General features: G+C 33.9%; 1 protein-coding gene across 3 annotated transcripts in view; it reads left to right on the forward strand.

Annotated features, from left to right (window-relative positions):
• Positions 1 to 17,508, forward strand: part of sgms1b (sphingomyelin synthase 1b) — a 34,908-nt gene extending 17,400 nt beyond the window's left edge. For 2 of the 3 annotated variants that reach the window (XM_048170380.1, XM_048170377.1), the window contains exons 2-6: positions 7,370 to 8,169; positions 10,122 to 10,239; positions 13,265 to 13,418; positions 15,946 to 16,112; positions 16,195 to 17,508. In XM_048170380.1, the coding sequence (XP_048026337.1) occupies positions 7,556 to 8,169; positions 10,122 to 10,239; positions 13,265 to 13,418; positions 15,946 to 16,112; positions 16,195 to 16,368 (1,227 nt within the window). In that variant the 5' untranslated portion in view covers positions 7,370 to 7,555 and the 3' untranslated portion in view covers positions 16,369 to 17,508. Of the gene's footprint in view, positions 1 to 5,833; positions 6,561 to 7,369; positions 8,170 to 10,121; positions 10,240 to 13,264; positions 13,419 to 15,945; positions 16,113 to 16,194 lie in introns of those variants that run through there. The other variant, XM_048170379.1, reaches the window with a different exon arrangement.
• Positions 17,509 to 17,830: the final 322 nt, after the last annotated feature.

A 17,830-nucleotide genomic window follows, 5' to 3' on the forward strand; every position in this document is an offset into this window, starting at 1 on the left:
ACAAAGCTTCTGTAGCATTTTACACTACCGTTCAAAAGTTTGGGGTCAGTAAGAATTTTTTTTTTTTTTTTTTTTTTTTTTTTTTTAAGAAATTAAAGAAATGAATACTTTTATTCAGCAAGGATGCATTAAATCAATCAAAAGTGGCAGTAAAGACATTTATAATGTTACAAAAGATTAGATTTCAGATAAACACTGTTCTTTTGAACTTTCTATTCATCAAATAATCCTGAAAAAAATATTGTACACAAATATTTTGTACAATTGTACACATTAAATGTTTCTTGAGCAGCAGATCAGCATATTAGAATGATTTCTGAAGGATCATGTGACACTGAAGACTGGAGTAATGATGCTGAAAATTCAGCTTTGCCATCACAGGAATAAATTACTTTGTGAAATATATTCAAATAGAAAACAGTTATTATAAATTGTAATAATATTTCACAATATTACTGTTTTTTTTTACTGTATTTTTAATTAAATAAATGTAGCCTTGGTGAGCAGACGAAACTTCTTTTAAAAACATAAAAAATCTTAGTGGTTCCAAACTTTTGGACTGTATATACGTGTGTGTATTTATATACATAAATTGTTTACATAATAAATAAGTGTGTGTGTGTGTGTGTGTGTGTGTGTGTGTGTGTGTGTGTGTACTGTGTATTTTTATTACATACATATAAACACACAAATGCATGGTTATATATATATATATATATATATATATATATATATATATATATATATATATATATATATATATATATATATATATATATATATATATATAATATAATATTTATTTATTTGTTAAATATAACCATGCTTTTGTGTGTGCTTATGTACGTAATAAAAATACACAGTACACACACACACACACACACATTTATTATGTAAACAAACTTTTGTTTTGGAATGCGATTAATCGTAATTAATCGTTTGACAGCACTAAAACACATATCATTTGAACTAATTTGAATCGAAGTTTAACTCAGAAGCTGGGAGCCCTGTTTGAAGTAAGTTTAAGGTTTAGGTTCCTGAAGAATTTTTATGGAAGTCACAACCTGATCTCACGGCAATTCGTATGTATTTTACGAGGTGGCTAATTCATACGACCTCACTCATATGAATTCATACGTTTATTGCTAAATCGTACATATTTTATGAGTTGACAAATTCGTATATGAATGCCCTACCCCAAACCCCGCCCCTAAACCTACCCATAACTGGGGATTAGACAAATCGTACGAATTCGTACGAGTGAGGTCGTATGAGTTCATACGAATTAGCTACCTTGTAAAATACGTACAAATTGGTTGTGAGATAGCGTTGGAAGTCACTGTAAGTTAACCTTAAGTATTTTGCTTATCAGACGGTTAATCAGATAAGAGAAATAATGGAGTTCCAGTAACCGAACATGCATCTGTTTACATCTCTGCTAGTAAGACAGAAACTAATTGTTCAGTGTCATGGTCTATGGACTCCCTGAGTTTGCCTGGCCACCCCATGTATAAAACTCTATTTCCGCCACTGTTGTTATAGTCACTGAACAGCTGAGCAGTTCTGTTCTGGAAAAACTAATGCCTGGAGTTAATGTATAGCTTTGCTCATATCAGTTAATGTTCTAAAGAAGCACATGAGATTATGTGACTCTGAGCAGGTGACTGGCTCAAATGATGATGGTTGTTATAGAGTTTATATGTGAACAGACTTTCCATTCTCTAACTTCTCTATCTTTATATAGCTGTAAGCTTTCTAGTTAGCCATTGACATTTATGTATTTGGCAGACATCTTTATACACAGTTCATTCGAGGTATAAATGCTCTCAGCATTGTGTTGCCAGAACTCACAAGTTGTCTCATGAAACTATAAATTCAAACCTAAAAAGGTTTTTTTTTTTTTTCTTTTTTTTTTTTTGGACAACCAAAATTTCTTTAGCTTGGTTTGTACTTTTAGTTCATTTATCATCCTTAGGTTTTGACCATATTGTTAGGGTTGATTGCTTGTTTAAATGGGTTACTCATTCAGAGTTTTAGAAATCATGTCTGAAGGCCCTGAAAACTCCTCCCACAATCCTGGGCTGTAGTTTGTCCTTGTTTCTCAGAGGTTGCGTAGCATTTAATGTAACGCGTGGCATATGCAGATATGTCACATGACTATAGAGAGACAGACTAAATCAGTCTTAAACACTTTATTAAGCTGTTAGTCAGCGGTTACCACTGGTGTTTGACGTTAACTGTCACATTCTCAGCCTGGTTATCGTCAATCCTTTTACCCCTCTGTGTGTGGAGGAAAGGCTTCTGTTCATGTGTCATTAAAAACACATTTTGTAAGTTAAATTAAATGAAAAAGCCAAATAAAATAAATTTTTATGTTGTTAATCTTCTAGTAAAAATTTAGGGGGGGGGGGGGGGGTCCATTAATCCTGCTTATTATTGCATGATTAATACTTGCCAACTAAAAAACAAAAACAAAAAAAAAGGTTTACAAAAATTAGTTGTTTTTGCAATTATTATTATTATTATAATACATTATTAATTTATTAGAATCAGTAAACAGCCACTGTTATGATTTGCAAATGTCATTGCATAGGAAACGGTATCAAAATAAGTTTGTTTACATAATAAATGTCTGTGTACTATGTACAGTACAGTCCAAAAGTTTGGAACCACTAAGATTTTTAATGTTTTTAAAAGAAGTTTCGTCTGCTCACCAAGGCTACATTTATTTAATTAAAAATACAGTAAAAAACAGTAATATTGTGAAATACTATTACAATTTAAAATAACTGTGTACTATTTAAATATATTTGACAAAGTAATTTATTCCTGTGATGCAAAGCTGAATTTTCAGCTTCGTTACTCCAGTCTTCAGTGTCACATGATCCTTCAGAAATCATTCTAATATGCTGATTTGCTGCTCAATAAACATATATGATTATTTTCAATGTTGAAAACAGTTGTGTACTTTTTTTTTTTTTTCAGGATTCCTTGATGAATAGAAAGTTCAAAAGAACAGCATTTATCTGAAATACAAAGCTTCTGTAGCATTATACACTACCGTTCAAAAGTTTGGGGTCAGTAAGAATTTGTATTTTTATTTTTTTGAAAAGAAATTAAAGAAATGAATACTTTTATTCAGCAAGGATGCATTAAATCAATCAAAAGTGGCAGTAAAGACATTTATAATGTTACAAAAGATTAGATTTCAGATAAACACTGTTCTTTTGAACTTTCTATTCATCAAATAATCCTGAAAAAAAAATATTGTACACAAATATTTTGTACAATTGTACACATTAAATGTTTCTTGAGCAGCAGATCAGCATATTAGAATGATTTCTGAAGGATCATGTGACACTGAAGACTGGAGTAATGATGCTGAAAATTCAGCTTTGCCATCACAGGAATAAATTACTTTGTGAAATATATTCAAATAGAAAACAGTTATTTTAAATTGTAATAATATTTTACAATATTACTGTTTTTTTAATGTATTTTTAATTAAATAAATGTAGCCTTGGTGAGCAGATGAAACTTCTTTTAAAAACATTAAAAATCTTAGTGGTTCCAAACTTTTGGACTGTACTGTATATTTATGTATATATTAATAGACACACACGTATATATTAATAAATATTTGTGTAAAAATATATGTGTGTGTGTGTGTGTGTATATATATATATATATATATATATATGTATATATATATATGTATATGTATATGTGTATGTGTGTGTGTGTGTATATGTATATGTGTGTATTTGTTAAATGTAATCATGCATTTAAATGTAAATTTATGCATCCATTTACTCTTCCATTTGTCCTGTTGTCGGTAGACTCAAGGACTTGAGTATATCAGAAAGTGAATGTGCATCTGTATTCTATATCCAGTGTAGACAGCTCCAGTGATTATAATGGGTTCTATTTGCCTTTGTTGCGGCGCTCCCATCTAGTGTAGGCAAGTCAGCCATGACACCAGCGGGTGGGGCCTATGGTGCGATGTGTGTAACTATTCGTCGATGTCTTGCTCTGGAGACAGTCATATGCAAATTTATTTGCCCGTGTGACGTCACAAATCCCACCAAATCCAAATGAGCAAATTTTTGGAGATTGATTCAATAAATGCTTTTTTTTTTTATAATGAGGACGACATTATGAAACTTTCAGGATGTTTTAATGGTTCAAAGACCACTTATGTCAAAAGATCAAGGCACATTTGATTTCTCATGTCATGACCCCTTTAAAGGTTTTATGCCCACCATATACGTTAATATTAATAAATAAATTCATACTGAAACCGCCCAAGGCCATTTTAATTACAGTTGGTAGTAAACCATAGTAAACGCATGAAAATATGACAACAAGATGACAGCAGTCCGATTATAGAGTTAGACTCATATGTTCAATATGCCATGACCAGTCAGAATCAGGTATTTTGGATAGCTGCTTAAAAAAAAAAAAAAGTGGTGATAAGAAAAGTGAGAATGTTAGAATAGTGCCGTCGTTTTGACTTGCATTGATCTTGCTCATCATGCTGGGTTATTTTATACTGGGTTGCTCGCACGGGTGAGAATGTAACAGGAAACCACAGTTGCGCTCTGATATAAGTTTGTGCATATGAGCTAGTTGCTGTTATTTTAATTTGCACTGCATTGCTAAATAATTTCCAACAATTGATAAAGTTTTGTTCTTCTATTAACCCCAGTCTTCTAATAATATTTTACTGATTCCTGCAAAATGGGGAAGGTTTCACATGGCTAAAACAGCTTTCTTGTGGTATAGCTTGCAGTCAGCAACAAGATGATGACAGGAAGGAAGGCCATTTGTAAGTGTGTAGAAATAAGGACCCCTCCTATTATTTCTTAGGCATATTTCGATTCATGACTGGAAACAAGTTCACAAGTTCTGTGAATTCAAATATACAACCATTTGCAAAGAACATACTGTACTATTTTAATGTTTTTTTGTCCACATTTGATTATTACTGTACTTTCAGTCAAATATACTCACCCTAAACAGCATGTATATACAAAATGAACTGTGATTGGTCGCTTTACATGTCGTTCAAACAATGTCTGCATGCCTAAGTAGCCTGTTCTTGTCCAGCATAATCTGCAGTGTGGACCGGGCTTCATGCTAATATGCAAGATTATTCTTTAAAGTTTCAATTAAAAGGGAAGTGGCGACAGATCTTTTCTTTCTTATTGTGATGTACGTTCGAGTGCACATGATTGTTGAGAAAAAAAAATGTAGGACGGGGACACTTACTTCTATGGAACAGCTTGATTGGTCGTTGAGATGTGGGCGTCACACTCAAAAGTGGACGCAGATGAAAGCAGGGGTGGAGTTTAACCACACTAAATGATTGGAGAAGACCTGCATATGTCACCAGAGAGAAAACTGTCATTTTGTCGGAAGATTCAATTATGACATTTTGAATAAACATTGCAAGGTCAAGTTAAAAAAAAAAAAAAAAAGCATGGATAAATTGTTAGAAAATTGATAGATTGATAGAATTGACTTTAAAGTCACCATGAAACGGAAGTTGCGATAATCTTTTGTGATGTATATCTGAGAGAAACAGCTTTTCGAAAAAGAAAACATGTAGGGTGGCACTTGATTTTGTCCCATCGGGAATTGATTGGATGGTTTTGGCTTGTTATTGCTTGATCTTGTGTGATTGACAGGTGGTCCCGCCCTCAAACCAGAAAACATGTCATCAAAGACAAAAAGCTGGGTGGGGAAGGGTGGGGAAGCTGTTTTGAATAAAGCACATGCATTTTTAACAATGAATGAATTTAAAAAATATGTTCATGGATAAATAATTTATACTAAACACTGCTATATTCCATAAAAAAAAATAAGAATTGACCATTTTGATGTCATGGTGACTTCTCATTCCAAAAAATGATGTGGAATATGATAATATGGGTGGCAAAATACCATAGATTATATTTGAAAAAGCCATGAACTCGCAATATCATGAAGCTGGGGTCTTAAACAGATAATTATTCGTTAATTATTGTTTGATTTCACACTATTGAAAAACTTGAAGACCCCTATCATAGAGACTTAAGGTAGGCTCTTTTGACTTGGGCCAGTAGACAACCCCCCAGAACACCCTTCTAGAGTTTTGCTTTACCTAAATTCCTCAGTATATATCGTTTATTGCATTAAAAAAAAAAAAAAAAAAAAAATTAAAGTGTAGGTTAATGAAAAGTTTTTAGTCAGATACTTTCATTCACTAATGCAAGCCAGATGTTGTCCATGATAGATAGTTCCCTTCCCCCTACTGCTGTAATGTAAACAGTCCTGCCACACCCGTGGAAACACACTCGAGAGCTCCTGGAATCCTTGCAGTCAGACGAGACATGTGGTCCTGATCAGTGTGTTTTTGCTCCAGCTCTCAGCTGTTCTGAGAACTAAATGTGCTTCTTTTTGTAAATACAAGAGGATTAAATCTTGTAGGCGGTTGTAGCAGTTCACTGTAAAGTTTCTTTTAAGGAGTTTCTACTCTGACAGTAAATTATGCTGAACTCGTGAGGAAAATGAAACTCGTGAGTACAGTTACAAGTGGTTTTTAACTGTTGTTGTGATTTTGCCATATTGCATACCTTACTATACGTTGTTGCACTCTTGTAACTGTGAATATTGAATCGTTTCATGGATTTGCTAACATGTGCATGTAAAATCTAGTGAAAACACTTAATTTATTAGACAATGTATTTATATTTTAATGGATGAGTTGGAGCAGATAGTGAGGGAGTGAGCAGTCAGCAAGTGTCCAGCATGCATGGGAACTTTTTCACTAATTCATCAATTAACTGAAGAATTTTCGACAAAGCTAAAATAAAATATCAAATAATTTTTACATGAAGTCATTGATACTTATATACTTGCATATTTCCCATATTCAGTTTGTGTTATTTTATGCTTTTAATGACTTTACTATTATTCTAAAATGTGGAAATTTAGTTTTGAATACAATGAGTATTCGTTTCCAGTCCTTATTACTTAATGTTTGTGTAAAATCGTGTATGGAAAATCAGTGTTATTTTAGTTTTCTTGAGATACTACAGTTTTTATTGCTTTTTTTTTAAATTTCAGTTTTAGTATATAATTATATATTTTATTTAGTACATGGCTCAATTAAATAAAAATGAGAAATGTAGCTTAAGATTTATTTTATTTCAAGTAATGGAAATGTTTTTTAAGTTTTGAGTTTTCGCTACATTAACCCTTTATTGAAGCGTATTAGAAAATGTGGGACAAAAACATGCTATTTGTTTGCCCAGCATGTCTGTGTATTTAGAGTTCAGTGTGGAGTGCTTTAAAAATAAATGTCTTTTTGTCCTTTCGTTTACAGGACAGACATTTCTGAAGAGGTTGTAGGTGTGCGTCATATTTGGATTGAACTTCTGGAAGTTGTGAGCCAGTCTTCCCCGGAGCGCTTCACTTGTAATGAGCGTGGTCAAAGAAGGACTTTGTGTTTCATAGAAGTGTGTGCCTATGTCGGATTCTCCATTACGTTTCAACGAGCTCAAGGGCTGATATGAATAAAGTAGAGTCGTGGTCGGAGGAGGAGGTCTCGCTCTGGCTGACCGATCAGGGCTTGCAGGAATACTCTGAACTGTTGCAAAACTACGACGGACAGGCTTTATTAAATCTTACCACGGATGACTTCAAGAGGGCATCCCTCTCCAGGGTCACTTCAGACGGTGGTCGTTTGCTCCTGGAAAAGATAGAGACTCTTAAGATCGAGCATCACATCGATGTCCACAAGAACGGACATGTCAATGGGCACATGGTGTTGAATCATAACGGGAACGCTGGGAGTGCCGGCAAGGCTCAGCGGAATGGCATGGTGAACGGCTTCCACAAGGAACTGGTGCAGATTTCCATTCCAGAGCCAGCTTCTCCGCAGTTCCCTCCCGAATGGGGAAAGACCGCCGTGGCTCTTGTCTATGCCTTGTGCTGCTTCGTCTTTACTACCATCATTATTTCTGTGGTCCATGAACGTGTGCCTCCTAAGGAGGCAACTCCACCACTCCCTGACAAGTTCTTTGACCTTTTTGACCGAGTGGAGTGGGCTTTCTCTGTATGCGAGATCAACGGAATGATTCTGATGGTCTTGTGGATTATACAGTGGAGTCTCTTAAAACACAAGTGAGTTTTCTAAGTGGAAAGAATCTTGTTTGAGATTCTTTCATAAATGTCGTTTAATGGACATGTCTCACAAAACCTGCATTTTTCACACCAAATTCAGTAGAAATACATAATAAATTAAATTTGGCTTATAAAATTTGGCTCATAGAATTTTCAGACTTTGACTATTTATATATGACAAATAAATACAATTTTATCTTAAATTAAAGTTAGTGTAATTATTTCCTAAAAAAAATTACTGTTTTATGAATATTATTCAAATATTTTCATTACAAGCATTCTCATTCTCTTTTCCTATGATAACTATATCAAATATTAATAAAATTATATTTTATATATTTAAGTATTTTAATGACAATAGCACAATTTTTCCTATGTACAATTCTGTTTTGTTCTCATTGCTGTAATATGAATTAAATATTATTTAATTAATATTTCATTGACATTTAAGTTCTCAAATTCTCATTACCATGCAAAAACAAAAACAAAAAATTAAATGAAAATCTGTAAAACAAATGTATGGAAGCTTGTTTCCAACATGAAATAATAATAAAAAATAAAAAAGGCAATTGCGAGTTTATATCTCTTATATCTATATATGTTATAATGCGCAATTGTGAGGGGAAAAAGACTGATGTTTTTTTCTCAGAATTGTTTACATCTCATAATTCTGACTTTATAACTCGCAATTGCATGTTATAAAGTCAGAATTGCAAGATAATCACAATTCTGAGAAAAAAAAGTATCTCATGCAATTCTGACTTTATAACGAGTATAATGAGTTTATATATCGCAATTCTGAGAAACAAGTCAGATAAAAAGTCTCAATTACCTTTTTTTTTTATTTATTTATTTTTTTATTTAATGGCGGAAACAAGTTTCCTTACACATGACTGTTCACTAACAGGCCCGGCTCCATGGGGGGGCCAGGGTGGGCCTGGCCCACCCAATCAGAGGCTTGGCCCACCCTGGCCCCACACCACATAACAGCCAATCACAAAAATTAGTGTGATATTCAATTCAGAAAATTTAAAACATAAATGGTCTCTACATTGTATTTTGCCAATTAACTAAAATCGAAACCGTAATGGCTTTGTGCCTTAATAAAGCACCAAAATATATACAGTGATTAAGTATTTACTATTTAGTCTGTTTGTGCTGCGTGTTTTAAAGAGAAGTGCGCACTTTGCTCACACGATCAGCTGGCGATTTGGTGATCAAAATTAAAGCTCAAGGATTAGAAATTGGCTACAAACTAGTATTTTAATTTTCCTATACGTTGTGTAAAGTAGCCTAACCAATATATATATATATATTAGATTGCATTTGTTACAATAGCCTATATGGATATTACTGTCATGTATGTATTATTATTTTATTGTTATAATTGTTTGGCATCCTAAAACACCTAAAACGATGTAGACTTTATATCACAACTAAAAAGATGTTTGAACCCTCTTTAATGTCCAGGTACAAGTCAATGTTGTTTCTTTGGTCAATTTGCACACTGTACATGAGTTGAAGCTCTTAATTTTGAGCTTCCAAAGTGCACCAGATTGATGCATTTAACCTTAAAATGTACAAAATTTTCTTACGGGGGTGCATGCCCCGGACCCCCCTAGAGGAGGTATTGGACAAAAGTTCTAATTTCGTACAGTATAAACAGCTCGTGCAAAACATTTTAAATAATAAATGTTGCAAATATTATTTGTGTTATCTCACATTATATTTTGTAATGTGATTTTTCAAAATAGTATAATAGTTTATAACAATAACAAACAACCCTAACAATTGCCTTATCTATATCAATAGACATGTGAGATTAAAGCATTAAAGCCCCCCCACCAATCCGACCGGCCCACCTGGAATATCATTTGGCCCACCTTTCATCTCATATCTGGAGCCGGGCCTGTTCACTAATATGAATCTATCACCACATCTTCCTTCCACAGATCAATTGTTGGTCGACGCTTCTGTTTTATCGTCGGGACGCTCTACCTCTACAGGTGCATCACCATGTACATTACTACTCTTCCAGTGCCTGGCATGCACTTCAAATGCTCTCCAAAGGTAAAAACAAAACAAAAATATCACTTTTTTTTTCTCCCTTTTCCCATATTATTTGTTTTCTTTTTGGCATGGTTACTTCATAATCAGCACTACTAACTTGGCTATGTTAGGCACAATAGGCAGGCATGTTGGCCAGTTAAAGAAGTAGTTTCCCCAAAACATTTTTCTCCCAATTTTTTTTTCCCCATATTGACAGAGAATAGTGACTCCCTTTAAACCATGCAAAAAAATCATAAATAAAAGTCCATGATACTCATGCCTAATATTCCAAGATTATATTCTAGTTTTTAGTGAGAAACAACCTGAAATTGAAGTCATTATTCAGTGAAAATCTTGATGTCTGGATGTCGTTATTCATGTAATATAAGAACAGCTGTTCAGAAACTGGAGACATTAGACGGTGTGTTTTCTGTGCTGCAGTGAATAGTGCTGTGCTTCTTGTTGGGTATAATTATTTTATGATTTTTTTTTTTTTTTTCTTGATCCTGTTTAATGTTCTTGATCAGTTTGTGTAAATAATTTGTGTTCAGTTACAAGAGTAAAAAAGGCCATGTAATTTTCCTAGCTCTTGTAATGATTGATAATGTAATTGATGCTTGTCACTTGTAGGAAAGACTACAAAATGTTTTATTATTAGTAGTAGTAGTAGTAGTAGTAGTAGAATTTACATTTTATTTTCTGTATTTTCATCCCAGAACCATTCCAGTTCATGTAACAGGATGGGTCAGGTGACCATCTATGTTTTAAACAGTTGATGTAAAGAATTTGTGACTGTTCTATAAATGTCCTTAGAGCAGAGGTCACAAAGGGACATATTTCACATTGAATAGAGAGGCCGCTCATGGAAAATGTGAAGTGTGCTATTTTCATCTGTTTTTCTTTTAATATGTTCAGGCAACCTATTTATATTGAGGGAGAAACAGGGGGGATAGAGCGTCGGAAATATGTCGATAGGATTTTTGGTACTTAATATAATGGTCAGTACTTTTATGGGATCTGCTTATTGCTGCTTATTGTCCCATCAATATAATGTTAGCAGTTCCTTATGGATACAGCCGGGAATGTGGGGCTGTGAATTAGTGTATAATTATACATAGGGTTGGGTATTGTTTAAATTTGATCAATTCCGATTTTGCTTATTGATTCCGATTCTTAAAAAAATGAAGTCAAACTTTTAGATATCAGACATATGTGTATTTTTGCAAAACATTCTGTTCCAACTAAATACCATGAAGAAAAATCAGCTGCCTAAAGAACAACTAACAAATAAACTAATATAAGTTTCACACATTATTAGACAAGTATACAGTCAGAAATACAATAAAAACAAATAAGCAAGTCTAATGTAAAATAATACCACATTGTATTATTTTAAAAATAAAATATAGATTAATCCTCACTAAAGTTAAAAAAGTTCAAAGTTAAGTTTAGTGAGCGATTTTATTGTTTGATTAACAGTAATGACACAGACGGTTTATTAGTCAGCTGTCACTTTAAGACCTAATGCATGGATCTAATATACTGTTACACATTTCTGTTTATCTTCACTTAATGCATAACCGACTGTGTTTACGAGGATATTTTGACATAATTTTGTGTATATTTGACTGTTCAAGTACAAGACGGCGCGAAAGAGAGCTCAATTCAGTATTCGAGCACAATATATGAGAGGCGGCCTTTTGTATGCATGCTCTGGATATGCCCAGCAAAGAAAACAGCGTGCGAGTGCCAAATTGAGTTCTTTAGCATCTTCTTGTGCTTAAATGGTTTAAAATCGCATTAAAATGCACACACAGGAATTGATAAGCGGAAATTAAATTATATATATATATATATATATATATATATATATATATATATATATATATATATATATATATATATATATATATATATATATATATAATATACACATCCATATTTATATATAATTTTGTGACTATTTCTTATTTAGAGACAACCTTAGGTGTCACTGCGAATGTGTATATGAAAATTTTGTTGTAACTGTGATGTTAGCGGGTCAATTTGACCTGCAAATTTCATGGTTAAAAACTGGTGCACAGACATGTAAAAAAGCGTTTTTATGTATTTTATCTCTGAGAGTATTTACATTTATGCAAATTGGCAGGCACTTTTATTCAAGGAAATGTATGCTGCATTTAAGGTGTACATTTTTATCAGTTCAGGCATATGAATTTTGCTGGGAATCCAACAATAAAAAAAAAAAATAAATAAAAAAAAATATATATGTGTGTGTGAGAAGTATTCATGTTAAAGGTTAACTGTTTTACATGAATTTTTACTTGAATTGTATTGAATCAAATTAGAAATCCAATTTTAACACAATCCATTGATCAATTAAAATATGCAACATTTTACTTTCTTTTTTTTTTTTTTAATTTAAAGTGCAGCCACACAAACTTTTGGGGAGTTTTGGTTTATTTAAAAAAAAAAAAAAAAATATTGGAAAAATATTTCATTTTCCTCAAAGAATTTAAAGTGGACCAGTGGGCCTTTTTCCAGACTATATGAATCCTAAAATAATTGCACCCACTAGAACAATGAGCAATATTAATGTAATAAATGAAGTGATTGTTTACAGTGTCACTGCTCTAGTGTTGCTATGTTGACAATCCACTGGTGATACTTTCGCAACTGTGTGTGTGACTAAATGTGGCTGATGGGATGCTGTGAACGCATACTAGCTACGCAAGGCAGGAAATCCACACCACGGGACGTGCAGGAAACATTTATCATCAAGCCCAGCAACTTGTTCACTCTTGTTAGAACCTGCTTTCCTGTTGAAGGCATTTGCTGAAAGAAAACCTAGACATAAATGCCAAGAACTTGGCTTTCTAGGAACCACTTGTTGCTTCGTCTCAAAGGGGTTATTTGTTGTTTTATGCTTTCGATGTGAACATATGCTGAGGTTGTAGAAGCACATTGGGTCAAGCGGTGTATAAAAATAGATTAGGAATTATGGGGGAATGTCATGATGCTAATTTTTGTTTGTTTTTTCTGGCAGCTGTATGATGACTGGGAATCTCGGATGCGGCGGGTGATGAAATTGATCGCAGGAGGGGGTCTGACCATCACAGGCTCTCATAACTTGTGTGGTGACTACTTGTACAGTGGCCATACAGTCATGCTCACCCTCACTTATCTCTTCATGAAGGAGTGTAAGTGAACTATTTGAGACAACACCGCCCCCTAGTGGACAGTTTAAACACAAGTTTAAATGATTATACAGTGGTACCAAAGCTACTGGGATATTAAGACACATTTTAAAATGAATGAATGGTATTGTATTAGATAACCTGGTCCGTTTGGATCAGGTGGAACAAAAGCTTATAAAGCAAGTGTAACTCGATATTTGTCAACTAACTATATTGCATCTGATCAGCAACTTCTCTTAAATGAGTGAATGCATAGCAATTTCAAAGTTATATCCATGTTACCATGTTATTACTATATTAAACCCTTTTTTATTAAAACATTCTTTGAAAGTTAAAATTTTATATGAAATATAGGAAAAATGTATTGTTTTTTTTCAATACTCGTGAAAATTTTTATTTGAATATATCATTATTATAATTCCACTGAAATCAGTGAATTTAATTAATTTCCTTTGAACTGCTCCAAAAATTGTCCAAATTTATGAAACGTATTTTCTAAAAAAAAAAAACAACATAAATGTAAACAAAATATATCCATTGCACTTGTATAAACTTTCAAATGAAAAAGATTATAAAACTTGCTGCAATGGTTCATGATTATCAACAATATTCAGTCCCAAAAGTGTGTGTGAGATATGGAAAAGAGGCTAAATATATTTTACAAAAGTATTTTAGAGACAAAAAAAGTCATATGCAAAGCCTTGGTTGATACCTGGGTCAAAATGGACCAGCGTTATAAAAATGGTTATATCTCTTAAAGGGTTAGTTCACCCAAAAATGAAAATTTTGTCATTAATTACTCACCCTCATGTCGTTCCACACCCGTAAGACCTTTGTTCATCTTCAAAACACAAATTAAGATATTTTTGATAAAATCCGATGGCTCAGTGAGGCCTGTATTGAAAGCAAGTTAATGTACACTTTCAAACACCCAGAAAGGTATTAAAAACATATTTAAATCAGTTCATGTGACTTCAGTGGTTCAACCTTAATGTTTATGAAGTGACGAGAATACTTTTTGTGTGCCAAAAAACAAAAACAAAATAGCGACTTTATTCAACAATATCTAGTGAAGGGCTATCTCTAAACACTGCTTCATGAAGCTTCAAAGCTTTACTAATCTTTTGTTTCGAATCAGTGATTCTAAAATTTAAATGATGTATTTTGATAGTCTTGTCTCATTTGCAAAGTTCACTCAAAAAAATGAATTGTTGGATTTACTTAAAAAATAAGTGTCAAGTGGTTCCACGCAACAATATTGAGTAATTTGTACAAAAAACTATTTAGTTGAATGAGCAAAAGAATTCAAGTAAAGCTGACAAAATTTCTTTGAGTAAATACAAATCATTTGACTGTCACTGTTACATAATATTTATATGTGCAGTTTACTTAATAATGATATGTTGATTTTTTTTGAATAATCATTTGAAATAAAAAGGATACAACATATCAGAATATAGCCCCTCACCCCAAAATGCACTCAAAAAATGACTTATTGAACAAACTCAATTGAATTGAGAGCAGGAACTTTATCCTATAAACATGCGTATATGAGCGCTCACAGCCTAAACACAGGCGACACTCTTCTGCATGATGGTAACCACAAAATTCAAAAGCATTACAGAAACTACTCTAAATGTCCAACATAACTGAACATTAAACACTAACATAAACTAACAACATCTTTCCCTTTACTGAAAAACACATAAAATAACACTTTAATCCCTAAATTTACTCTCCTAATGCAGTCCCTTGCGAAGCATGCTGGGAACTACGGATCCACTGCACAGTTAGTTATGTCAACAAAAATGTGTGCGTTTCACACAGCAATGTTAAGTTGACTGAACAAACACTTACTAAGTAAAGCTGACAATACTCAATTTTAGTAGAAACAACGCAGTTAAATTACGTTCATGTAGTTACATGAGTTTTTTTAAGTAATGTGAACAAGGGTGGTTTGAGTGAAACTAACAACAGTGAAAGGTCATTTTTTTGAGTGTTTGGTTCCTGTACTAAAAATTATTCTTTTTTTTTTTAAAACAAATTACATTCTCTTTTGGGTTAAAATGGACCCAAATGCATTATAAATTAAAAAAATTTATTCAAAATGTAGACAAAAAGTGTTGCGACACTGTGGTTGTCAATGTCATTGGATCATGTTGATAGTTAACTCTTTCCCCGCCATTGACGAGATTTTATGGCTTTCTGTGTTTTCACTGAAATACGCTAGGGGGCGCTATGACACATCTTCTCAAAGTGTACAGTATCTCCAGATCAAAACACAGGAAAAAAAGAAGCAGAAACGAACAATCTCATGTGGAAGCAGATGCATGTGAAAAATAATGCGATCATCGACAATAAATAAAAACGGCTAATGTTACCGAGTGCTTCTCTCGATCTAATTAGAGTTAATGTGATGAACTACACCTGTGGTTACTTACTACTTCACTTTACTGGAGAAAAAGAAAAAAAAAAGAAGCGTTCCAACATTTTCTGTTATAACACCCCTTAATTTTCTTGCACCTCACAGATTCTCCTAGAAGGTTCTGGTGGTACCACTGGGGCTGCTGGGTTTTGTGTGCAACAGGAGTGTTCTGCATTCTTCTTGCTCACGACCACTACACAATTGATGTCGTTGTGGCCTACTTCATCACCACACGTCTCTTCTGGTGGTATCACACCATGGCTAACCAACAAGTACGTCTGTCTGTTTTGACATCAAAATTTTTTGTTCAACCTATTTTGTATTTTAACCTCTAACCACCTGCATCTGTTTTAGGCACTCAAAGAGACGTCCCAGACCAACTTTTTCACTCACGTGTGGTGGTACAGATTTTTCCGTTACCTGGAAAATAACGTTCCAGCCGTCGTTCCCCGCAGCTACCAGAAGCCCTTCTCGTGGCGATCGCTGCAGTGGGGCCACGTGAAGTACACACGGATAGAATCGGATTGACTGACATGCAAACGGTCCGCTTTGGAAGTCGGTCTCCAAAACATGTGCCCGAAGTGCCGGAACAAGCCTGACATCGTAGCTAACCCCTTTAACTAACAGACTAGTCATCCAAAGCTTCTCATTCCTCTGTGACGTCCTCACAGGATTGATTTACGGATGTAAAACTTGGCACGTATGGGGCTAGGAACAATAGAGAAACCATGGTCGGTGATAAGCAAGTGGTTTTCTGGGCTTGCGATGGCCTGTAATATCATCCTACGTCAATAAAAATTCATTAAAAATGAGCCAGCAAGCTAAATGAGAAGTTATTTATTTTCCCGAATAACTTGAAAGTGTCTCCAAGTATCTTTGCCCCTGTTTACAGGCACAAAGCCATATTCTCGAGATATTTTTGTTATCTCAAGTAAGCAATTTATTGACACATTAAATATTGCAAATCTGAGTAACGTAAATCAGTTTTGTACATTTTTCTAGTCGTCTGCTAAACATGTGCTGTCAGAGAACGTTTATATAAATATATAATTTGTATTTTTTTTGAACTAATTCTTTATTGTTTTGGTTTTTTACTTCGAGAGCTACAGAAGATGTATATTGGGATATTGGATAATCTAATGCTCCTCAGTGCCTTAATAGTTCTAGCAGTCAACTGTAATAATGTATTTAAGTTCATTCAAAGACAATTTCAGTGTTTTGGACTATATTCAGGGTGGTCATGCTGTAACCACCCTTTGCGAACCACATATGCTTGAAACAGAACTCACCTCATTGCCCGAATGTAACAATCCTGCTCGCTTTGAAAGAGTATTTCCATGAGAGTGTCAGCAAAGCTAATTTTGTTGTCCATGACCATTTCTCTGATGTTGTTTTCAGAATGTATTTATTTATGTCTTCTGTTGCGTATTTCCATCTGGAATCATATTTTGTCAGACAGCTGGTGCTTTATTGCTTCTTACTGAACTCCAGGTCTCTGGAGGTTGTTTGAATGAAAAGAACGATGTGACCCGATCCATCCTTTCCGCAAGCCAGAACAGATGTTCCGTCCTACTGACCACCCAATACAACAAGCTGCTATATTGTGATGTAGTAGTAGGAGGTCTTCATCCAACGACAAACAAATAAATTACAAATATTAGCACAAAACGGGTTTGCATGATTATTTGATTTTAATTTAATTTTTTTTTTTTGTGATTGTGTGAATATATAGACAGAATTGTCAAAATCATCAATGTTTCTCATTATGTCGGCCCAGATCCGGCCCGTATCCAGTCCGCGTGTAATCCACATGTACCAGATGTGGGCCGGATCTGGGCCGCATTATGTTGCTGTCTGGAGGCTCATGCTTTCATGCTTGAAAGTTGTCCCTGGGTATGAATATATGGAAGCTTGTTTCTGCCACAGAATAAAAAAAAAAAAAAGATAATTGTGACTCTTTATCTCACAATTCTGAATTTTTTTTCTCACA

This window comes from Megalobrama amblycephala, linkage group LG20 (assembly GCF_018812025.1).
Source record: "Megalobrama amblycephala isolate DHTTF-2021 linkage group LG20, ASM1881202v1, whole genome shotgun sequence".
Classification (NCBI taxonomy): Eukaryota; Metazoa; Chordata; class Actinopteri; order Cypriniformes; family Xenocyprididae; genus Megalobrama; species Megalobrama amblycephala.